The sequence below is a fragment of the Aquarana catesbeiana genome, linkage group LG11, assembly GCF_042186555.1.
Source record: "Aquarana catesbeiana isolate 2022-GZ linkage group LG11, ASM4218655v1, whole genome shotgun sequence".
In the NCBI taxonomy this organism is placed as follows: Eukaryota; Metazoa; Chordata; class Amphibia; order Anura; family Ranidae; genus Aquarana; species Aquarana catesbeiana.
The window spans coordinates 234,777,674-234,803,170 of record NC_133334.1 but is presented as its reverse complement, the minus strand read 5'-3'; the positions used below and the strand labels follow the sequence as shown (position 1 = coordinate 234,803,170).

Genomic DNA, 25,497 nt, shown 5'->3' with positions numbered 1-25,497 from the left:
AAAACTGACAGGCGGACCTGAACGGTCCGATCGTGTGAAAGGGGCCTTAGAAGTTAAAAGCTGATTGGTTACCATGCACAGCTGCTCCAGATTCTGTGTAAACCAGTTTTAGTAAATCTCCCCCCAGTAATTTCTCCCTGCAGTGTAGCATTCCCTAAATTAACAAATTACATTTCACTTATTCCTATAACACTATTTATATATCTTCCATACTTTTATAGCGGGAACCTTAAAAGGTGACCAGTATAAGATGTCCACTTATTCTCATTTGGTTGAAACAAATTAATAACTGAATCATCAGATATACAGTATATTTATTTGCATTAAAAACATTTCTTTCAACCAGAATAATATGAATTTTGTTTAATTTCCGTTAGACCAGTGGAAACTTTATGTGTGTTTTTATTTTAGAATCAAGCGAAAATAGTTGGAATGGTTCACTTTCAAATGAAGACAGCAGACAAGGAAGGATACAAGGTAAACGTTAATAGCTAGAAGCTTATTTTAAATTCATCTCTCATTAAAACATAGAATAAAACTTCTCAGCCATTACTATCATTAACCACTTGAGCTCCGGATGGTTTTACCGTCTTCCTGACCAGAGCATGTTTTGCTATTCAGCACTGTGCTACCTTAACCGTCAATTGCGCGGTCATGCAACACTGTATGCAAATTACATCTTTATATATTTTTTTTACACAAATAGAGCTTTCTTTTGGTGGTATTTGATCACCATAGGATTTTTTACATATATATTTTTGCTATATAGTATAAAGAAAAAAAGACAGAAAATTCTGAAACAAAACCCAATATTTTCTACTTCCTCTTATAAAACATATTCAATAAAATCAAATTTCTTCATAAATTTAGGCCAAAATAAATTCTGCTACATGTCTTTGGTAAAAAAAAATCCCAACAGGTATATATTAATTGGTTTGTGTGAAAGTCATGGAGTCTACAAACTATCATTTCTTGTAAAATGCCAGGACAATACCCCCAAATGAAAAGTAGACAGTCAAATGTATTTAGTAAGAAGCATGGTGAGTTTTTTTTAAGTTGTAATTTTTTGTCACTTTTTTTTGGAAAATTAAGAAATTAAATATTTTTTTTTAATATAGTTTTTTTTTACACACTGTCACCAGTGTAGTACAACATCACCATATGACTGGTGTGGCAGTGATCAGGTATACTGACAGTGTGTAAATAAATAAAAAAATATTTTTTTATTCAAGATTTCAAACTTTTTTAAAGATTTTTTTAATTTTATTACAGTTTGTTTTTTATATAATGTCATCAGCGTAGTTCAATGTCACCATAGTGTGTGTGTGTGTGTGTGGGGGGGTTGATCAGGGATTTTTTTTTACATTATTATTGCTTATTATTGCTTATAACAGTAATAATCACTGTTATAATCACTATTACAAGCAATAGTTTTAGCTGTCTTGAATGGCTTTGCTAATAACATGGTACAGGGTGCTGTGATTGGCCCAGGAAAGATGTCATAGTTGTGGGCCAATCGCAGCATCAAAATGGTAAAAAAAAAAAAACCTATCATGAATGAAAGCTATTTTGTTTATGTTGTGATAATTTGATCTCTATGGCCAATCATAGTGATCACATGATACCCTGGCTGATATAAATATATATTTAAAAAAAAGGTAAACCTCGCTCTCAAAAAATAAATACAAAGAGAAATAAAACTGTGAAGCAGACTGCTGCACTTTAAAATTTCCGATTAGAAGAAACATATGTAAAATAAAAAAAGCAAGTGTAAAAGACTGTGCTGTCTGCTATCTCTACCACAACATTAAAGTGAAGGTGAAAAATCAACAAAAAATGTCCATACAAAGTTCCAAGATGTATAGTGCACTATTTCAAATGGTGATTTAGACACAATCAAGTGTTAAAATAATCCACACGTGCCAAAAAAAATGTCTTTTTAGCCTCTTACCAGAAAATCCGCAGGGAATCCTATGTGTTCTACGCTTCTCATGATCGCCTATAATTTAGAGATCATGACTTCTGGTAAGAGCCTAAAAAATGTTTTTGGCACGCGTGGATTATTGCAACACTTCATTGTGTCCAATTCACTATCTGAAATAGTACACTATACATTTTGGAACTTCATATGGACATTTTTTGTTGTTTTTTCAATAATTGAAATCTTTTTCTTGGCATGTGTGGATTATTTTAGCACTTGATTGTGTCTAAATCACGATTTGAAATTGTGCACTATACATCTTGGAACTTTGTATAGACATTTTTTGTTTATTTTCCATTGATTGATTTGTTTATACATGCACTGGTTTATAGTATGTAATACTGGTTAGTTTTGATGGATATATTTGATACAATTGTAGCAACATTGTTTCACTTAATCACTTTCACTTTAATGTTGTGGCAGAGATAGCAGACAGCGCAAACTTTTACACTTTTTTATTTTGATATACAGTATCTGACAAAAGTGAGTACACTCTTCACATTTTTGTAAATATTTTATCATATCTTTTCATGTGACAACACTGAAGAAATTACACTTTGTTACAATGCTACAGGAGTGCAAGGTCTAACATCCGCCAGCTCTGTGATGTCGTCATGGAGGAGTGGAAGAGGATTCCAGTGACAACTTGTGAAGCTCTGGTGAACTCCATGCCTAAGAGGGTTAGGGCAGTGCTGGAAAATAATGGTGGCCACACAAAACATTGACACTTTGGGCCCAATTTGGACATTTTCACTTAGGGGTGTACTCACGTTTGTTGCCAGCGGTTTACACATTAATGGCTGTGTGTTGAGTTATTTTGAGGGGACATCAAATTTACACTGTTATACAAGCTGTACACTCTATACTTTACATTGTAGCAAAGTGTAATTTCTTCATTGTTGTCACATGAAAATATATAATAAAATTATTACAAAAATGAGAGGGGTGTACTCACTTTTGTGAGATAGTGTTTATAAAGGTTTAGGAGTGTGTCTATGGGAATGTTTAACCATTCTTCCAGAAGCACATTTGTGAGGTCAGGCACTGATGTGGACGAGAAGGCCTGGCTCGCAGTCTCCTCTCTAATTCATCCCAAAGGTGTTCTATCGAGTTGAGGTCAGGACTCTGTGCAGGCCAGTCAAGTTTTTCCAACCCAAACTTGCTCTTTCATGTCTTTATGGACCTTGCTTTGTGCACTGGTCCAAATCATTTGGTGGAGGGGGGATTATGGTGTGCAGGGGTTGGGCTTGGCCTCTTGTTTGCAGAGAAGGGAACTCTTAGTGCCGGTTCACACTACCGCGACTTGGGATCCGACTTGTCAGACCTCAAGTCCCCCCAAGTCGCTTGACATCAGAAATTCCATTCAAGTGAATGAGAGCCGTCTTAATGTACGCTACTGAAGTCGCTCCGACTTCAGAAAAGGTTCCTGTACTACTTCAATCCGACTTCCAGACGACTTGTACCCATTGATTTCAATGGAAGTCGCCTCCAAAGTCGGATCGTGTCTTAACTGAAGCAACAATACAGGAAGAGAAGATGGTTTTCTCAAGCAAACCCCTCCCTCCCCCCTCCCTGATTGTTGTTTGATTGGCGACTGGAAAGTCGTGTCCAGGTCGCCTCGCAAAGTCGCGGCCAGAGTCGTGTTGCCCCTGTGTGAACCGAGCCTTAAGGTGTCAGCATACCAAGACATTTTGGACAATTTCATGCTCCCAACTTTGTGGGAAGAGTTTGGGGATGGCCCCTTCCTGTTCCAACATGACTGCGCACCAGTGCACTAAGCAAGGTCCATAAAGACATGGATCAGTGAGTTTGGGGGGGGGGAATTTGAATGGCCTGCACAGAGTCCACATCAGTGCCTGACCTCACAAATGCTCTTCTGGAAGAATGGTCATTCCCATAGACACACTCCTAAACCTTGTGGACAGCCTTCCCAGAAGAGTTGAAGCTGTTATAGCTGCAAAGGGTTGGCCAACTCAATATTGAACCCTACAGACTAAGACTGGGATGCCATTAAAGTTTATGTGCGTTTAAAGGCAGGCGTCTACACACACACACACACCTTACATAAAAAGAGAGTATATATCTTTTTATCATTAACATAATAAATGATAATGAAAAACATATACTTAATGCTATATGTTCCCTTAAAATAACCAAACTGTCTATTCAACATGATATCTAACCAGATTTTTAATGTTTTTTTCTTTTTTTCTTTTTTTAGAGTCAGCAACACAATACAGAGAACAGATAAGACAGTCTATCCTTCAAACGTATGGATTTAGGGACAAAGGAGATCCCAGAAGCTCTTGCAATCCAATGTTTGTTGAACCATTAATTCAGATCATAAAGGCCGGGCATAGAAGTCGAGCTGACCAGACCTCAGAGGCTTCCAGCGCAGAAGAAATAAAGAATCTGTTTCTGAAGACCAATCCTACCCAAACACATGTTATTTTACTGACAGGAATGCCAGGAACTGGTAAGACTATGCTGGCTCACAGGATCTGCTACCAGTGGGCACTAGGAGAGTTCGGTCAGTATACATTAACTTTTCTTTTTGAATTTCGCCAGCTGAATCGGATCAGTAGACATTTTACGCTCAGGGAACTTTTGTTCAACTTGTTTTTGATGCCAGAACTGTATTTAGAAGAAGTGTATGAATTTGTAATCCAGAATCCACATAGGGTCCTTATCATATTTGATGGACTGGATGAGTTTGGAGGACAGTTCACAGCCAGTCCACCGAACTTTGCACTTGAAGTTGACCAGAAGACCTCCATTTCTCATTTGTTTACATGCATTCTTTTTGGGAAAGTCCTGCAAGGCTGTACAATTATAGTTACTTGCAGATCTAAACTATTTAGCAGTCTTCCTCTAGACTACATTGACGACATTGCTGAGGTTTTGGGATTCAATAAAGAAAAAATTGTACAATACGTTGATGACTTTTGTACCACAAATGCACTAAAAGATGACATTTTACTCTATTTAGGAGAGAATAGCAAGTTGATGCACTTGTGTTTTGTTCCCGCTTTGTGTCACATTGTATGTGTTTGCCTGGAGCACCTTTTCAACACATCTGTACGGTCAGGTCTTCCTCAGACAATTACACAGTTTTATATGGAAATGTTAAAGATTTTCATTCAGAAAAGACAGACATCTCAGACAGATGAGGCAACGATGCTGAAGACACTTAGGTCCCGGATCTTTGAATTAGCTCATTTAGCACATAATGGACTTGATCGGAACAAAACCATCTTTTACTCTGGGGAAATTTCAGAAGAGATAAAAGTCTTTGCTGCAACCCATGGATTGCTGTCAGTCTTTGAGGTCAAGAAATTTGACGGTACCACAGGTTTGGGTTATTCCTTTGTGCACCTTAGTTCTCAAGAGTTTTTTGCTGCTTTATACTTAATTATGGATGAGACAGTAACGCCATCCGCACTACATAAAAGACTTCATCTAAAATCAAAGTGGAATTTAAAATTTAAGACAAAGGAAGAACTTACAGATCAATTTCATATATTCCTTTCTGGGCTGTCATCCAAAGATTGTCAACCGTTTCTTCTGAAGTTGTCAGAACACAGTGAAAATTTGATCCAAAAGAAACAAGAAACCATTCTAGAATCTCTAGTGAAATTGGCAGACTCCCAACTCACGGGGCCCAAGCTGATCGAATTGTGTCACTGCATTTATGAAACTCAGGATCAAAAATTGGCAAAGCATGTAGGGAAGGATTTGGCCCACAAGTACGGTCTGAAAAATTTCAGGATCACCCCAGTAGATATGACAGCTGTGGCGTTTGTGGTTAAACATGGATCATGCCTGGTTTCCTTAGATTTTACAGGATGCCCTATGGAGCTGGAGTGCTTGGAAGTCCTAGGATCATGTGAAAACGTGGAAAGCCTAAGGTAATGTCAGTGCACAACTTAAAGCCTAGTACACAGCAGGCTGAAAGGAAAAAAAAACTGAGGAGCTCGCTGTACTATCTGATGTTAGTACAGCAATCTCCCCACTGCGTGTTCTGACAGGGCGGCTGCCCCCCACCATAAGACTTATGTCAGCTCAGCACTCGCAGTCATTGGCTGCCAGGACTGGTTGGATGCCAATTGGATGCTGGTTTTCCAGCATGCATGTTCGCCTGACTTCTGTGGGACAGGCTGGTGTACACACAGGCCGAACGTCTGGCGGTTTCTGTTGAACCGGCTGATACTGACTGATATTTGGCCCATGTGTACCAGGCTTTAAAAATATATCTGTACAGATTATGACATTTTTTTCTTCCATAGCTAAAGGCAGGTAATATTAGGTATATAGCAGAAGTGTCCATCCTTTTGACCTTCCTGGGCCACATTGGAAGAAGAGGAATTGTCTTGGGCCACACATAAAATACACTAATGCCCCGTACACACGGTCGGACTTTGTTCGGACATTCCGACAACAAAATCCTAGGATTTTTTCCCACGGATGTTCGCTCAAACTTGTCTTGCATACACACAGTCACACAAAGTTGTCAGAAAATCCGATCGTTCTGAACGTGGTGACGTAAAACACGTACGTCGGGACTATAAACGGGGCAGTGGCCAATAGCTTTCATCTCTTTTTTTATTCTGAGCATGCGTGGCACTTTGTCCGTCGGATTTGTGTACACACGATCGGAATTTCCGACAACTGATTTTGTTGTCGGAAAATTTTATATCCTGCTCTCAAACTTTGTGTGTCTGAAAATCCAATGGAAAATGTGTGATGGAGCCCACACACGGTCGGAATTTCCGACAACAAGGTCCTATCACACATTTTCCGTCGGAAAATCCGACCGTGTGTACGGGGCATTACAATAAGGATAGCTGACAAGCAGAAAAAGTTGGGCAGATCACAAGTTAACAATCGCTGATATAGATAATGTACCTGAGTAAAAAAAACATTTTTTTCCGCAATATTTTTTATTATAAATGTAAAAGAGAGCAACATAAAAGTAGTGTAATATTTGACAATTTTCGATAAAACAACGCATCGATACCTGGTTCTATGGATGTAGTAGACATTTTCAATTAGTTCTCAAGTTGCTCATCAGATATTTTGGTTCCAATTTTTCCCTTCATGTGCTCTATTCTTGAAAATAGTTGCTCACAAATATAGGTGCTGCCAAAAACTGACATGAATAAGGCGTGATTGTGAGAAGTGGGAGATTTTTCTTTGGAAAAATAAAACGTATGAAAGTCCAGTAAAGAGATACAGTCATTCAGCTGCATGTGTTTTCTATGTGTAAATGCATTTTTCCAAAAAATTGCAAAAACTTCAAAATTTTTAAGTAAGCTATTGTGATGGGCTGCACTCAAAGCCGTCTTGGGCTGTATGAACCCCACGGGTCACATGTTGGACACCTCTGGTATATAGAAATAAAATAAACCACCTATCTATACTGTCCAGGAAGTCTTTGTGTTTATGAAATGCTGAAGCAGTAGCTATAACCTACCCACATAAATATCATAGAAGCAAGGGTACTTTGCATATGTTAAGAAATTCCTTGTTATTACTGTTCATTTGCAGTCCTGGAAACATCCTGATCATAAGACCACAATGACAGTGAGGGGAAAAAAGTATTTGATCCCCTGCTGATTTTGTATGTTTGCCCACTGATAAAGAAATGATCAGTCTATATTTTTAATGGTAGGTTTATTTTAACAGTGAGAGACAGAATAACAACAAAAATATCCAGAAAAACACATTTAAAAAAAGTTTTAAATTGATTTGCATTTTAATGAGTGAAATAAGTATTTGATCCCCTATTAATATGAAGATTTCTGGCTCCCTGGAATCTTCTACACAAATAACAAGCTGAGATTAGGAGCACTCTCTTAAAGGGAATGCTCCCAATCTCAGTTTGTGACCTGTATAAAAGACAACTGTCCACAGAAGCAATCAATTAATCAGATTCCAATCTCTACACCATGGCTCAGACCAAAAATCTGTCCAAGGATGTCGGGGACATAATTGTAGACCTACACAAGGCTGGAAAGGGCTACAAGACCATCGCCAAGCAGCTTGATGAGAGGGTGACAATAGTTGGTGCTGTCAATAACTGTCAATCTCCCTCGGTTTGGGGCTGCATGCAAGATCTCACCTTGTGGAGTTTCAATGATCATGAGAATGGTGGGGAATCAGCCCAGAACTACATGGGAGAATCTTGTCAATGATCTTAAAGCGGAGTTCCACCCAAAAATTGAACTTCCGCTTTAAGTGTTGGTGACCCCCTGACATGCCATTTGGCATGTCATTTTTTTGGGGGGGAAGGGGGTACCCTGTTTTTACAGGCACCCAGCTCCTACTTCATCCCCTGGCGCTGTGGGGCCAGAAGGAACATCACCCTCCCCCCTCCCTCCCTGCAATCTTCTGGGACTCGTCACAGGTCCCGGAAGATTGCCCGGCCAATCACAGCGTGCAGACCCTCCTGACGGGGTATGTTTAGGCGATTAAAGTCGTGTTCCGGCCGAAATTATACTTTTTATATAAAAATACCCCTATAATACACAAGCTTAATGTATTCTAGTAAAGTTAGTCTGTAAACTAAGGTCTGTTTTGTTAGTTTATAGCAGTAGTTTGTTATTTTATAAACTTACAGCAGGCCGTGGCCATCTTAAGTGTGGGCATCTGAAGCCAGACTGTATTTCTTCCTGGATCTCATCCTTGCAGATCTCGCACATGCTCAGTGCAGCACAAGCAGTGTAATAGGTTTCAGGTCAGGTTTCCATAGCAACGGCAGTTTCAGAGGAAGTTGCTGCCCCTTCCAAGAAGGCATTGCAAACAGGAAATGATGCGATGGGCCGAGGCCAGGGAGGAGGAGGAAGTGAAAAATGAATACAGCAGATATACAGTAGGTGCTGAGAAAAAAAAATTAAAAAATATCCAATTTGTTTACAGTGCACAGTTTAGTGAGGGATGCTGAAGAGTTGTAAAAGTGGGTGGAACTCCACTTTAAGCTCCGGGGATTTCTAAGCCCCAGAGCCGTGAGGCGGCTATAGCAGGGCTCATAACAGCAGATCGCCGCCATGCAGGTCAGCGGGACTGGGGGGCGAGGAGGGCGTCCTGTGTAAGTACACCTTACAGATTTTTCTGTAAAGGTGAACTTACCCTTTAAATACACTGATCCATTATAACAGAACTATTCACACTCACCATGATCCCCCCATTGCAGTCTTTTGAAAACATGTTGATTTACTAAAGACAAAAAGGCTGTTATTCCCTTAGCATAGTGAATGAGGTAAAGTTCTTCTGACTTTCATCATCCAATCATCTGCAAATAAAACAGTTTTTTTTATTTTTATTTCTTGCACTAGATTAGGTGTTCGTTGCAAAGTGAAAGTTTACCACATTCACTAAGCTAAGTGAAATTTCTCCTGCAAAGAAAACATTCCCTTGCAAAGTTCTCAGCCTATTTTAATTTAATAAATCAACCTCAATGTGATTGAACTGTGGAGAATGACTGGTAAGAGGCAGTCTAAAAGCTCTGTGTAGATGGGAAAAATGGATAAAATCTAATTTGGGGAAAATTGAGTACGGTTTTTGCCCATGTTTGTAACATTTCCTGGACAACATTAGAAATTAGCTGCTAAAATACAGCATTTATAAACTATAGCTTGGCAAGTACCAAAAGCCATGAGTGCAAGAGAATATATGTTTATATGCATTTCGGATGTGTTTATTGCACAATGCAGGTTAAGGTACCTAAAATGCAGCTTGTAGGGTTTTTTCAATGCACCACAAATTAGTGTTGTTGGGAAAAAAATGGCTTTTCTCATGTCTATACATTTGTATGCTCTGGAAAATTCCACAAAAGGCAATTTATTAAAATGCTTCTGGTGCGTATCAATGAGGCCTTACACATTTTTTTTTTCATTTCCATAATAATCCTAATATCCTTAGCAATATATTTGGGATGTAATCATACAGTACTAAACACTAACACATTTTTTATGGTTTGTTTTCTTTTAGTTTCAAAAGCAAAAAATATGGCGGTACATTTGCAGAAGCACTTTCCCCAGTGATAGCTGGTATGAAATATCTGAGGAGGATCAGGTGCTGTACCTTTCTTAGTACCTTGTATGTGCTTATCCCCTACTCTGCTAAATGTCTACACTGGGAGAAAAGAATCATTCCTGACCCTTGAATTGTCGAGGAGGAAATAAGCACCAATTTCCTTATCATTCATGTCAGTGTAATAAATGTTTATGCTACACATTTGAAAAAACACATAGATAAGAGAAGATTTAATATTAACAAATGTTAATATTTAAATTAACTTAAAGTTGAAGTTTAATCTGTTTATATTTCACCTTTCCTGGTTCAATCTACTGTGCCCCCGCCCCCACCACCACCACCATAGCGCCTTAAAGCGATTCAGTTCGCATAAGCAGCACTATACAAATCATTCATTCATTCACCACCACCACCATCAACATGCTGGTGACAGTTTTAAATAAAAAATTAAAGGATATGTTACCCCAACATTTCATCTTTCTAACTTACAACATTAGACTCCAGAGAACATCCATGCCAGTGGGATCAGTTTTCTGGCTTTGCTGGGAGAACAGCATACCTGTCCTCTAATGGTCAGATGTTAGCTGACATACCCCCCTGCACAGCCATTCCCTGGGAAGATCAGTGTGCTGCTATTTCTCCACCCCTAGCTCAGTAAGCCCTCTTATGCTGCTGAGAGCAGAGATTATGTGACCGTGTATATAAAAAAAAAAAAAATAAGGTATTTATAATGTATGTATGTATAGATATATAGATATATAATATATAATAGTATGTATATATAATATATATATATATATATATATATATATATATATATATATATATATATATATATATATTTAAATATATGTATATGTGTATATAAATATATATCTATATCTATCTATAGATAGATATAGATATATATTTAAGGCCGGGTTTACACTAACTTTGCCTATTGGGAGCCAGTCACACTCTCCCCTATCATATGAATTGGATGTGGTAAAACCCACATCCAGTTCACATAAGTGTGAACCCAGCCTTAAACTGAATTGGTTGTTTTACAAGGTATACTTCACATATTTTAATATAAAGACAGGCTGAGGTGCTATGTAAAAATACAATTAGTGTTAATTTTTTTTTAATACATAACAGTATTAATTGTAGGTCTTTTAACTTCCTATAAATGATTGAGCCAGAAGGAGCACCAGACAAATGTTTCTTGGAGTCCAAAAGTTTTTAATTCCGCAAGTGACTAAAAATAAGCCCTGGTTCACACCAGTGCGGCTTTGATATCACGCTACATCAGCACGATTTCAAAGCCGCAAATCAGTGCAATTTGCACTTACAATTTTATTGCGGCTTGTGACTTCAACTAATAGAAGTCTATGCAAGTCTCAATTAAATTGGGAAAAAGTAGTGCAGGAACCTTTTTCAAAGTCGCTGCGGCATGAGTCACTGTGATTTGAACGGCTCCATTCCCAGCAATAGGGTGCAACTTGTCATGCTATTTGGAACTGTCAAATCGCATGACAAATCACACCGGTGTGAAACAGGTGTAAAACAAAAAGGTAGCCACTATGTTTGAGATGCCCAATCAATACCTCTTAATGAGGGCTTTAATATTTTAAACAGTGTCTAATAGACAGGTGGGTACCCAGTGATCTGAACAAAAAAAAACAAAACCTACATGTCTACTTACTAACACAAGCAATGTTAGTGTTGCAATCTCTCCGCTGATCTATTGTGACTCCTCCTGCCAGAACACAGCCATTGGCTGCGAGCGCTGATTGGATGCTGGTTTTCAAGCACGCTCGTTTAACAGAAGCCGGACACGAGACTGGCTTCTGTCAGACATGTAGCCATACACAAAGTCCGAAAGTCATCTGGTTCCTGCTGAACCAACCATTTTTGGCCTGTGTGTACCCAGTCTAAAGCTCCAAAACACATCCATCAAAGCCAGGACACTAACAATAAAGTGGGTTGTAGGCGCAAAGGCAAACGCACAAATAATAGTCCAAAGAATTTTCAGTATAAGTCCATACACTTGTCTCAGCTTAAAATCCAGAGCGCAGCTCACTCTGTAGTAAACAGACAAGAAGAAGAAAAAAAAGCGCCACTAAGTGTAGCATGTTAGATGCAGTTTAATAAGGCTCCCATAATGGGCTACTCAGAAGAGGGAGGCAGTATACAGGCTCATCAATATGGGTACACTTTGAGGGGTCTGTCCATCTGTTTCTCGAGCGCAGAGTAGCGGTGTATCTCACACTGTGGGGGAGACAGGAGCTGTAGCCGGAAGAAAGCCACACAGACGGTTCCGGGATCCGAGGTGGAACACAGAGTTGCGCGAGTAGTTCAGAGGGTACAGACGTCACAGGTCCCAGTATGCTGGTCGACGTGTTTCGGAGCCTGTGCTGTGCTATGTTGGCGCATGCGTACTCCTTTTTCAAGCTAAGAATAGTACAGGGAGCCTATTTTTTATAAAGCCAAGACACTAGTATGTGAATGCCTGTGTTAGTGGCAGGGCCTTAAAGTGGTTGAAAACTCTGTTACAGCACTTGTACCTACAGGTAAGCATATAATAAGGCTTATTTGTCGGTACTGTAAATATCTCCTAAACTTGCACAGTTTAGGTGATATTCATATAGGCGCTGCTGCCGACGTCATCTGCACATGCTCACTGAAGAAACGGCCCGCTCCTGCCATTTCTTCAGTACCCGTGCCGTGACTGGCGGCACCCACGCACATGCGCGGGAGTGACTTCATCGAGGCTCCGGCCAATCACAGCGCCGGAGCCCGCAAATCCGGAAGTAACTCCGGTGAAAGATGTCGGCCATGGAAGCGGAGTGCGGGCGGCACTGCAGGGCATACTTCTAAGGTAAGTATTTCATAATGAGCTAGTATGCGATGTATTTCTTGTTTCTAGTATGTCTTGCAGGTTTTTTTTTTTGTTTTTAAACCTCTTTAAGAAGGGAGATGGTTTGAGCTCCCCATATGCATTGGATGCTTTTTGTTTTCCTTTTGGTCACTTGTGGAATCAAATAAATATTTTTTGAAAAATATTTGTGTGGCGCTCCTTCTGGCTAAATTATACATGCATTATACAGCCCCTGGCAAAAAGTATGGAATCACCACTCTTGGAAACTGTTCATTCAATTGCTTAATTGTGTAGAAAAAAAAACTAATCACAGACAAGCCTCAAAACTATTTTCATTTAACATTCCAACCTTCTGGCTTTAAGAAACACTTAAAAAAAATAATAATAAAAGAAAGAAAGTTGTAGTCAGTTGCAACAGTTTTTGCAGATCAAACAAAGGAAAAAAAATGAAATCACTCAATTCTAAGGAAATATCTGAGGACAATTTTATGGAATCACCATGTACTTTGCAGTTCTAAAACAAATATCTGCATTAAATTGATGTAATAAGAAAAGTGTCCAAAACCTCAATATAAACTTGTGCGTTTAATGAAGATGTAATGACTGTCATCACCCCATACCTTTACCTGACAGGCAACCCCATATCATCATTGATTGTGGAAATTTGCATGTTTTCTTCAGGCAAACGTCTTCATACATTTCATTGGAACGGCACCAACAAAAGTTCCAGCATCATCACCCTGCCCAATGCAGATTTGTTATTCATCACTGAATATCACTTCCATCCAGCCATCCACAATCCATGAGGCCCCTTTCACACCGGTACGACACAACAATCGTGCGACTGTGGATCCGACTTTGCCCTGCGACTTGAAGTCTGACATGCGTCCTACTTTAATGAACAGGGATCCGACTTTGATCCCCGACAATACCAGGCACTGTCTAGTATGAATCTTTAGGGGGACCTCCACGCACAATGTAAAAAAAAAAACAGCATGGCTTCCCCCTCCAAGAGCATACCAGGCCCTTAGGTCTGGTATGGATTTTAAGATGAACCCACACGCTGAAAAAATGGCGTGGGGTCCCCCCCAAAATCAATACCAGACCCTTATCTGAGCACACAGCCCGGCAGGTCAGGAAAGGGGGTGGGGATGAGCAAGCACCCCCCGAATTGTATCAGGCCGCATGCTCTCAACTTGGGGGGTTGGTGCTTTGGGGTGCCCCCCACCCCAAAGCACCTTGTCCCCATGTTCATGAGGACAAGGGCTTCTTACCGACATCCCTGGGTTGTCGGGATCTGCGGGCGGGGAGCTTATCGGAATCTGGAAGCCCCCTTTAACAAGGGGGCCCCCAGATCCCGGCCCCCTAATCTATGTGAATGAGTATCGGGTACATTGTACCCCTACCCATTCACCTAAAAAAAGTGTCAAAAATAAAACGCAGTACACAGGTTTTTAAAGTAATTTATTAAGGCAGCGCTGGCGTCTCTTCCGACTTCTTCTTCCCTCTCTGGGTCTTCTCTGTTCTCCGCTGATGTCCATCATTAACACCTAAACAAAAAAAAAACAAGGTTACAGTGGGCTAAAGAAAATCATGGATTGTGGATGACTGGATGAAAGTGATATTCAGTGATGAATCACAAATCTGCATTGGGCAGGGTGATGATGCTGGAACTTTTGTTTGGTGCTGTTCCAATGAAATGTATGAAGACGACAATTTCCACAATCATTGATGATATGGGGTTCCATGTCAGGTAAAGGTACGGGGGAGATTACATCCATTAAATCTAAAATAAATGCACAAGTTTATATTGAGATTTTGGACACTTTTCTTATTCCATCAATTGAAAGGATGTTTGATGATGATGACATAATTTTTCAGGATGTAATCTGATGCAGATGTTTGTTTTAGAACTGCAAAGTACATGGTGATTCCATAATATTTTCCTCAGAATTTAGTGATTCCGTATTTTTTTTTTCTCTACTTGAGCTGCAAAAGCTCAGCTGACTACAGTTTTCTTTCTTTTTTTTATTTTTGGAAGTGTTTCTTAATGCCAGAAGGTCGGAATGTTAAATGAAAATAGTTTTGAGGCATGTCTGTAATTCTTTTTTTTTTTTTACAAAAATAAATAATTGAATGAACATTTTCCAAGAGTGGTGATTCCATACTTTTTGCCAGGGGTTGTACAATTTGAATGACCTTTGCTCCGTAGGGGGGGGCCCAATTTTGTGGTGAGCTACCGAACCTACTTTTGGACTCTGAAAAACATTTGTTTGGCACTCCTTATGGCTCAAACATACATAGATTTTTCGATTTGGGTGACCCCTGCCCCTCAGTAGGGGCTCCCATTTTATGGGGAGCTACAGAACCTAAGCCATCAGACTGAGCTAAGGACTTCTATTTGTAGCGGTTGGAGATTCATGTCCGGTGCTTGTCCCCTACCTCTTCTCAAATTTTATATCTGCCTATCACACTCCCTAAGTTTTTTCTCCTCATATGGTCAAAAGTCAAACTGGGTTTAATTCAAAAGCAGGACTTGGAGGGGAAAGGTGTGGGGTTGGCAAAGAGAACCAGCCCCTGATGGGAGGACCGTCAGGATCAGTGGGATGGATTTACTAAAACTGCAGAGTGCAAAATGTGGTGCAGCTCTGCATAGAAACCAATCAGCTTCCATTTTTTTTTTGTCAAAGCTTAATTGAACAAGCTTAAGTTAGAAGCTGATTGGCTACCATTTACAGCTGCACCAGACTTTGCACTCTCCAGTTTTAGTAAATCACCCCCAGTGGGTGGTTGGCACATACAGCTTGTAGCATCCTGTTTCCCGTAGCACATCCAAGGTTCTATTTTTGTGGTAATCATTACTGAAGAAAAGTCGTGGAGGTTGCTCAAAAGAGCTACGTCATTACCCAATCCGTAAACAAGACCCAACAGAGTCAAAAAGAAACTTTATGTCCTCTGTTTCATTGCTGTTCTCTCACTATGTAAAGAACCGATCTGTAAAGGCTTCTATTGTTGATATGTGGATCTCAAAAAAGTAAATAGATCCTTCAATTTAAATGCAACATCTCTACATGCCTGGTATCAGTATAGTTAAACAGTGATGGCGAACCTTGGCACCCCAGATGTTTTAGAACTACATTTCCCATGATGCTCTTGCACCCTGCAGTGTAGTTGAGCATCATGGGAAATGTAGTTCCAAAACATTTGGAGTGCCAAGGTTCATCATCACTGGTATAGTACATCCAACATATGGACATGTGTAAGTCTGGACAGCAGCATACTAGTGGTTGGATATGTCTGCTGCTCACTGGTGGTAGGCTGACAATTGCTATGGCTGAAATGTAGGTGACACTTCTGTGGTATCCCCAGTCAGGGCCGGGTCAAGGGGTGGGCAGGAGGCGTGGCTGCCCTGGGCACTGTGGTAGGGGGGCGCCACAAGGAGATTGGGGGGAGGGGATTTGCGTTGGAAGGGGGCATTTGGGGGCAGCAAGGGGTAAGTGCTGTTCTAGGAAAGGGGATTTGACGGGGGCTAAGAGTGGTGATTTTTGGGGATTTGTGTTGGGAGGGGAGATGGAGGGAAGAAGATTTGTGCTAGGAGGAGGGGATTTAGGGGGAATTTGTGCTGGGAGGAGGGATTTGAAGTGGGGGGGGGATGTGTAGTAGGAGGGGAACATTTAGGGATAGATGATTTGTGCTAGGAGGGGTACATTTTTTTTGGTGGGGGGGATTTGGGGGATGAGGGGCAAAGATTTGTGCTTCCAGCATGGGATCGGATTTGTACTGGGAGGAGGGGGAATTTATGCTTAGAGGGTAAGCATGCAGATTAGTGCTCAGTGTTTTTGTGGGGGAGTGTTTTGCTGACACATAATGCTCATACATCCTGGGGAGGCGCAGTTTGGCATGTTCGCCCTGGGCTTTAGATGACCTTGTCCTGGCACTGTCCCCAGTTTCTGGATTTTTGGGAAGACCAGCACACACACTCCTTTCATATACATGCTCCCACTCCAGTAAACCTTATATTATTATACCATACTCTAAATGCTTATTTGTCTGTTTTTGTTCTGCAGACTGATGGCAGGATGTCTGACAACCAGCGTTATTGAAGCTCTAAGGAGATCTTTCCCCTGCTGCCTCGCTCTGCAGGAAATCAAGTAATAATTTCCTGTCTTGTCTACAATGTGTGGCTCTATTTAGATGAAGCCTTTGTATATACTTTCTGGATTGTCTGTTTAGCTCAGAATTGAGGTGGTGTAAAGCTTGTAGTCTGCATACCTTTTTATATAATCTTTATTTATGAAAGGCAGGGCAGTACAATTCAATAAACATTCGTAAAAAGAAGAGACGTCAAATATTGCACCTGTCATTTCTTTTTTTTGTTTTTCCATACAAAACTATAAAAACATAAATGACAAACGTTCACAAAAGGACATTTAATGCAATCGAGAATATAAAATGAGTCAATAATCAGGTAACGGGTCAGCGGTGAGGTCCCAACCCACTCAACGGGCGAGTCGGGCTCCAACCGCCTGACTGTTGCACGTAAAGCGGATCTGGCCTCCGGAGCCTCCGGAGGGGGATTATTGTGCATTTTAAATTTGGCCGGCTTCCCGGACAGTACGTAAATTATGGTATATTGTATAGATTAAGGAGTGAGTCGGACAGATGCGCGCTAGGGGATGGGGGACGCACATATGCCTCCAACTAACCTCTCCCCGCAGCGCCTCCCACCTGGTTCCCCCCGAGTCAGGGCGTCCGCACCATGGTGGCACAAAGGTGCCAATCCCCGGTACAGGTCGGGGTGTCTCATGGTGACAGACTGCCTAAATCTGTCGGGCTAACCGGTTTGTTCACGTCTCACCCGTCACCTGGCACTTTGCATACCTTTTTAAGCTGCACATTACATTGAGGGCGCCTGAGCCTTTGCAGTGGAAATCTGTGCACCCCCCCCGCCTCCCGCCCAGGTAGCCCAGGTGCTGTGCACAGCTGCCCATAGACATGAATGGCTGTGCGGGGTAATTATATCAACATGACTATAGTGCACATGCATATGCACAAAATAGAAGTTATGAAATAATATGCAACAAATAGAAAATAATGCAGAAGCTTTTCAAGAGTTTCGGGCTATAATTATTGGCGGCTGGTGCAGACATTTTTTGGGGGGGCAGCAAACAAACTCCTCCCCAGGTTCACCCACACTCAGCCTCTCCTGAAGTCGATGGTAGAGTTGGAGATGTCCTGGGAGCAGATCATGAGGACATGCAAATCAATGACCGCCGGTGAGGGTCCCCCGTACTCATCCCTCCGTGGTCACGGTCCCTGGCACTCGGCCACGCAACGGTAACGATACCCGCCACTTGGCCCCTCTATGGTGATGGTCCCCGACACTCGCCCCCTCCAGGGTGATGGTCCCCGACACTTGGCCCCTCCATGGTGATGGTCCCCGACACTCGCCCCCTCCACGGTGATGGTCCCCGACACTTGGCCCCTCCATGGTGATGGTCCCCGACACTCGCCCCCTCCACGGTGATGGTCCCCGGCACTCAGCCCCTTCACGGTGACGGTCCCCGGCACACAGGCCCCTCAACGGTGATGGTCCCAGACACTTATCCCCTCAAAGGTGACGGTCCTTAGCACTCGGCCCCTCTGTGGTGACGGTCCCCTCGCCTCTCCTCCCGGCCAACCCAATCTGCCTCCTGTCCTGATTGGCTGGGAGGAGAAGACAGAAGACAATAGTGAATATTAATTTGCTATTGTCACAAGTAGAAGGGTTTGGGGCCTCCGGCTCTAATCATGTGGCTTGCAAAAAAAAAAGAAGAAAAAACTCATATAAACGTATGAGTTTGGCACCCGGCAGGGGGGCAGCGCCCCTGGGCTCCTAATGGACTGGTCGCTCCTGCTATAATATGTTTTTTTCAAACAATGCTAAAGTGCCAGAATCATCATATTATTCTACAGTATATGTGTTTTCATATGTGGCGGTTAAAACCACCTTCATATCGGCATGTTACACCCCTGTCCAGTCCATTTTTTTCCATTTCCAGTGCTGTGTTAGTTTGACTGACGCTTACCCGGCAATGTAATGCTGTACTCACATGCATTTCAATTTTTTTTTTCAGACAACTAGATCTTTTTTTTTTATGGTATTTATTACTAACTGGGTTTTTGCTATACAAAGGAAAAAAAATTAACATTTTTGGGGGAAAAAAAACAGTTTTTCTTACTTTCAGTTATAAAATATATCAAATAAGAATGCCAGGACATTACAAACACTCCCAAAATGAACCATTTTTAGATAGTAGGTCTTATGTTTTGCTACAGTTTTTTTGAAATTAAGAAACTTGTTTGAACAAAGGAAGTTAATGTGCACTTAGCCCATGAAAGTCACTCACCAATGCCAACTTCAAGTCTCCCATTACTAGTGGGAAAAAATTCCCTGTAGGCTATAATTGCATTGCACTAAAAGTGATATTAACCCTTTCATGCCTAAGGCTATTTCTGACATCATCTTGCTTACAAGTTAAAATCCATATTTTTTGCTTGAAAATTATTTAGAACCCCCAAACATTATATATATATATATATATATATATATATATATATATATATATATACATATATATATTTTAGCAGAGACCCTAGAGAATAAAATGGCGATCGTTGCAAATCTTTTATGTCACACGGTATTTGCGAAGCGGTCTTTCAAACGCAATCGCTCCCAAGCCGCTGCTCTGCGTGTCCATTCACAAACAGAGCCGCTGCTCAGCCTCGCCCCTCTCTTTCCTCATTGGCTTACTGGCTGTGATCGTTAGCAGCGGGAGCCAGTGGCTCAGCCAATGAGGAGGGAGAGTCCCTGGAGAGCAGAGGCTTTCGTGCACAGCACTGGAGGAAGATTGGGCTTCCTCCATCATGAGAGGGGGTAGAGGGTTCGGGGCAAGTATGATGATAGGTGGTGAAATTCTTATCCCTAAGTCAACTTTCTAATTTGCATTAACAAAGGCTCTTGAAACATCATCATAATCTGTGTATTTTTATGTTCTCATTGGTCCACAAACCCTACTGCAGAGAAATGATCGATTCCATGCACTGCTCTAATAATGGCCAGTAACCCTGAAACAGCTGTATACATTTTGGAATAACTGGCTTTATAATCATAGGCTGCAATTGTAGAAGTAATTGTTTTGGCTCTGACCAATAGGAATGAGCTTGGGTTTGATCCAAACCCATGTTAATGTTGATAAATGTAAAGTTATGCACTTGGGGGCTAAGAATATGCATTCATCATACATACTAGGGGGAGTACAACTGGGGAAATCCATAGTGGAGAAGGATCTGGGTGTTCTGCTAGATCATAAACGTAATAATAACATACAATGCCAAGCTGCGGTTTCCAAAGCGAGCAAAATCCTTTCTTGTATTAAGAGAGGTATGGACTCCAAAGAGAGAGAGAGATATAATTTTACCCCTGTACAAATCATGGTGTAGGCCTTTACGCTGAGCAACGGCATATATGCGGCCCTGTGTAAACCACTTACCGTGCTCCCTGCGCGCACCCAGCATGGTAGCCAGTGGTTACCAGAAAGCTCCCTATGCATACTAAGGATCAGGAGCTTTCAGATCATGTGACCGCTGTGACAGCCACTCACAGCGGTCACATGACAGCACACTCACAAAAGTGAGTACACCCCTCACATTTTTGTAAATATTTTATTATATCTTTTCATGTGACAACACTGAAGAAATGACACTTTGCTACAATGTAAAGTAGTGAGTGTACAGCTTGTATAACAGTGTAAATTTGCTGTCCCTAAAAATAACTCAACACACAGCCATTAATGTCTAAACCGCTGGCAACAAAAGTGAGTACACCCCTAAGTGAAAATGTCCAAATTGGGCTCAATGTGTCAATATTTTGTGTGGCCACCATTATTTTCCAGCACTGCCTTAACCCTCTTGGGCATGGAGTTCACCAGAGCTTCACAGGTTGCCACTGGAGTCTTCTTCCACTCCTCCATGATGACATCACGAAGCTGGTGGATGTTAGAGACCTTGCGCTCCATCACCTTATGTTTGAGGATGCCCCACAGATGGTCAATAGGGTTTAGGTCTGGAGACATGCTTGGCCAGTCCATCACCTTTACCCTCAGATTCTTTAGCAAGGCAGTAGTCATCTTGGAAGTGTGTTTGGGGTCGTTATCATGTTGGAATACTGCCCTGCGGCCCAGTCTCCGAAGGGAGGGGATCATGCTCTGCTTCAGTATGTCACAGTACATGTTGGCATTCATGGTTCCCTCAATGAACTGTAGCTCCCCAGTGCCCGCAGCACTCATGCAGCCCCAGACCATGACACTTCCACCACCTTGTTTGACTGTAGGCTAGACACACTTGTCTTTGTACTCCTCGCTTGGTTGCTGCGACACACGCTTGACACCATCTGAACCAAATAAGTTTATCTTGGTCTCATCAGATCACAGGACATGGTTCCAGTAATCCATGTCCTTAGTCTGCTTGTCTTCAGCAAACTGTTTTCAGGCTTTCTTGTGCATCATCTTTAGAAGAGGTTTCCTTCTGGGACGACAGCTATGCAGACCAATTTGATGCAGTGTGCGGTATATGGTCTGAACACCGACAGGCCGACAGGAACCTGTCCTGTTTTACCGCTGTATGGTCTTGGCCACTGTGTTGCAGCTCAGTTTCAGGATCTTTGCAATCTTCTCATAGCCTAGGCCAGTGATGGCGAACCTTGGCACCCCAGATGTTTTGGAACTACATTTCCCATCATGCTCATGCACTGCAGTGTAGTGGAGCATCATGGGAAATGTATTTCCAAAACAGCTGGGGTGCCAAGGTTCGCCATCACTGGCCTAGGCCATCTTTATGTAGAGCAACAATTATTTTGTTTCAGATCCTCAGAGAGTTCTTTGCCATGAGGTGCTATGTTGAACTTTCAGTGACCAGTATGAGAGATTGAGAGCGATAACACCAAATTTAACACACCTGCTCCTCATTCACACCTGAGACCTTGTAACACTAATGAGTCACATGACACCGGGGACGGAAAATGGCTAATTGAGCCCAATTTGGACATTTTCACTTAGGGGTTTAGACATTAATGGCTGTGTGTTGAGTTATTTTGAGGGGACAGCAAATTTACACTGTTATACAAGCTGTACACTCACTACTTTACATTGCAGCAAAGTGTAATTTCTTTAGTGTTGTCACATGAAAAGATATAATAAAATATTTACAAAAATTTGAGTGGTGTACTCACTTTTTTGAGATACTGTATATATATATATAGATATATATATAGATATATATATCTATATATATATCTATATATATATATATACACTATTAGGGGTTTGAAGTAATTTTCTAGCAAGAAAAAAAGATTTTTACATGTAGGAGAGAAATGTTAAAATTGTACTGGAAGAGCAGCTTTGTCACCCTAGGACAGGAAGTGTGTTAGGATTACAGAACACCTCTACCTGTCTTGTGTGCACTTATTGAAAAGATAGAAAAACACTTCCAATTATATATTTAACAAACTAAAAGAGAGAAAATAGGAGAAGTCCTTATTGAAGGATGTGTTGGGACTAAGGCCTCATCCAAAAATTCTAAACAAACAATAGATAAATACCGGGGTAAAAACCCCATGAACGCTACAAAGGCGGGATATAACGGCCATAAAGTGGAGACATATTTAAAAAGATTTACCGTATAACAAAGTTTATTGTACAATTTTAAAATCACCAAATAGACTATTGTCCTCTCCCAGCACACAAGGGAGGACTAAGACATAAGTATTAAAAAAACACAGTGTGTGGTTAGTACACTATACAAGGTTTAAATCGATTAATCTGGTGTTGTCTGTACAGTCGACATTTCGCCAAAAGAAAATGGCTTCTTCAGGACCCAGACACCAAGTGGATTAATGTTTAACTATAACAGTGATGGCGAACCTTGGCACCCCAGATGTTTTGGAACTACATTTCCCATGATGCTCAATTACACTGCAGAGTGCATGAGCATCATGGGTAATGTAGTTCCAAAACATCTGGGGTGCCAAAGTTCGCCATCACTGACCTATAACAACATGAAGTTAGTAAAAAATCATGAACTATATAGTATTACATAATTGCTGCATTAACATAAACAATGCATGCTCCTACCGGTTAGACCTAATAGCCAGCAGGCCAACCACAATGCCTAAGGGGGGCATAGGTGCACACCAGGAGGGGACAGAGCAGGGAGTAAAAACGGTTGTCCTATTTGGGGTACAAATGAAAAAGGAGTATAATTACCGTATTTATCGCGTATAACACGCGCCGGCGTATAACACGCACCCCAATTTAGGAGGGAATTTTAAGGAAAAAAAACTTTTAGGAGGGAAGTTGAAGGGAAAAAAACTTACATTTAAATGCCCATCATTGCAGCCTTCTCAGTGCAGCCTTGCCCCAGTGCAGCCATGTCAGTGCAGCCTTGTCAGTGCAGCCTTGTCAGTGCAGCCTTGTCAGTGCAGCCATGTCAGTGCAGCCATGTCAGTGCAGCCATGTCAGTGCAGCCTTCCCCAGTGCAGCCTTCCCAGTGCAGACTTCCCCAGTGCAGCCTTGTCAGTGCAGCCTTCCCCAGTGCAGCCTTGTCAGTGCAGTCTTCCCCAGTGCAGCCTTCCCCAGTGCAGCCTTCCCCAGTGCAGCCTTGCCCCATTGCAGCCGTCGATCCCCTGTCCCTGCCTAGCAGGTTCGGATAGCTCCGCTCGGGACTACGAGTGGAGCCGAAAATGAACGAGAGCCGCCGGAAAGAGCCGAGGACCGGCTCTGTGTATTTCGGCGCCAGCGGCGCCATTTTCAAATCGCGGTCGGCGATTTTGAAGTTTTGACACCACGGGATCGCAGGGGATCGGCGTATAACACGCACCTGCGACTTTCCCCTGATTTTAAGGGGAAAAAAGTGCGTGTTATACGCCGATAAATACGGTAAGTACCAAGGTATAAACTATATGAATACTATTCCCATAGGCCAAAAGCCTATCCAATTAAAGATCCAATATAAAAGAAGGAAGGCATAATGCACTTACTAAATTGTAAATAAAACATATAGACCAGATGAAAACAGGCCAATCAATAAGGGACCACAGGCAGTACAATGCGTGGAAACCAGAAGGTTCGGTATGTAAACTATAAAAGGCTTTACCATATAGCTATACCAGGTAAGAGAACAATCCCCCATAAGTCATGTAGGATTATCCATATATTCCCCTTAGTGTGTCCTTTGGGTAATGCCAAGAATTGTAACAAGTAAAAAATAGCTTGTAGCATATCAGATGATCAAAGACATCCCCCCCCCAAAGACATCTCCAAAAGAGGATCCACCACAATGAGAAAAGGAAGCTTACCACGCCAAAATGGTCAACACGTGTGTTTGTCGCCAAACGCCGCTCAAATTATGCTGATGGAATCCCACTTCCTGATATACGCCCAACGCGCCTGCGCTATCAAAAGCCACGCGCTACGCACACAGCGATGACGTCATGACGCAACGTGTCCCCTCAGCCCTAATTGTACAAAAAACGTTGTTATTACATTTTTAAAATAGGTCTCCATTTTACGGCCATTATAGTCCACCTTTGTAGGGTTCATGGGGTTTTTACTCTGGTATTTACCTAATTTTTGTTTAGGAGAAGTCCTTAATTAGAGTTTACCGATAATTTATAAGCAAAGTATAGTTCTACCTAGCCACAGTAACTCCTTTCTGTGAACTTCAGTCCCGAAAACAGTTATACACATAACAGTAAGTACAGGAAGGAAGAGGGACATGGTTTATTGATTGCTTGTTTCAGCAATTTACCAGAAGATTTGGAGACTTTCCCATATTTAGACCTTAGGTTTCTATCTGTAAATGCGTGAGCTTCTGGTAGCCCCCTTCTCCTTCCAACCACAACCAACACACCAACCACCAAAATTTTCCTTGAAATAAAGACATAGTTAAAAGTAAAATATCACTGCTATGCAAGAGCTGTGGACCCATCCAATGTAAGAGGTCACTTCTACAATGATCACCAATGTGAGGGGACATTTTTCCATTGGCCACCAATGTAAGGGGACACTTTTCTGTTGACAATAGACATTTCGGGCTGAATATAAATTTGGACGAATTTTTGGTTATTCGGAGAGTCGAATGTATCCAAATCTCTGAATGAAATAGTAACGAATTTAGCTGAAATTTCGTTTAGTTTCATATATTGGTTTTCTAACAATATCCAATTTTTCGGAAAGATTTGAATTTGAATCGAAAGTCACTCGCCACGTCCTTAACAATCAATGACTCATCAGCTGTCAGTGGGCTTTCCCACTACCAGCTGAAATGTAAAAAAAAAATGCTGGCAATGAAAAATTCTGAAAAAAAACAGCGTAGGGCCTCCCCAATCCTTACAAGGCTCTTCGGGTCTGGTATGGATTCTAGGAGAAACCCTATGCCAAATTAAAAATTCCTTACCAGACCCTTATCCGAACACGCAGCCCAGCAGGTCAGGGAAGGGGGGGGGGCGAGAAGGCTCCCTCTCCTGAACCATACCAGGCCCCATTCCCTCAACATGGGAGGGGTGCTTTGGGAAAGGGGGGCC

At 41.6% G+C, this 25,497-nt stretch overlaps 1 protein-coding gene across 3 annotated transcripts in view; it reads left to right on the top strand.

Annotated features, from left to right (window-relative positions):
- Window positions 1–25,497, top strand: part of NLRC5 (NLR family CARD domain containing 5) — a 264,118-nt gene that overhangs the window by 97,427 nt on the left and 141,194 nt on the right. For all 3 annotated transcript variants that reach the window (XM_073605527.1, XM_073605525.1, XM_073605526.1), the window contains exons 4-7: window positions 412–477; window positions 4,203–5,889; window positions 9,971–10,054; window positions 16,943–17,026. In XM_073605527.1, the coding sequence (XP_073461628.1) occupies window positions 412–477; window positions 4,203–5,889; window positions 9,971–10,054; window positions 16,943–17,026 (1,921 nt within the window). The remainder of the gene's footprint in view (window positions 1–411; window positions 478–4,202; window positions 5,890–9,970; window positions 10,055–16,942; window positions 17,027–25,497) is intronic.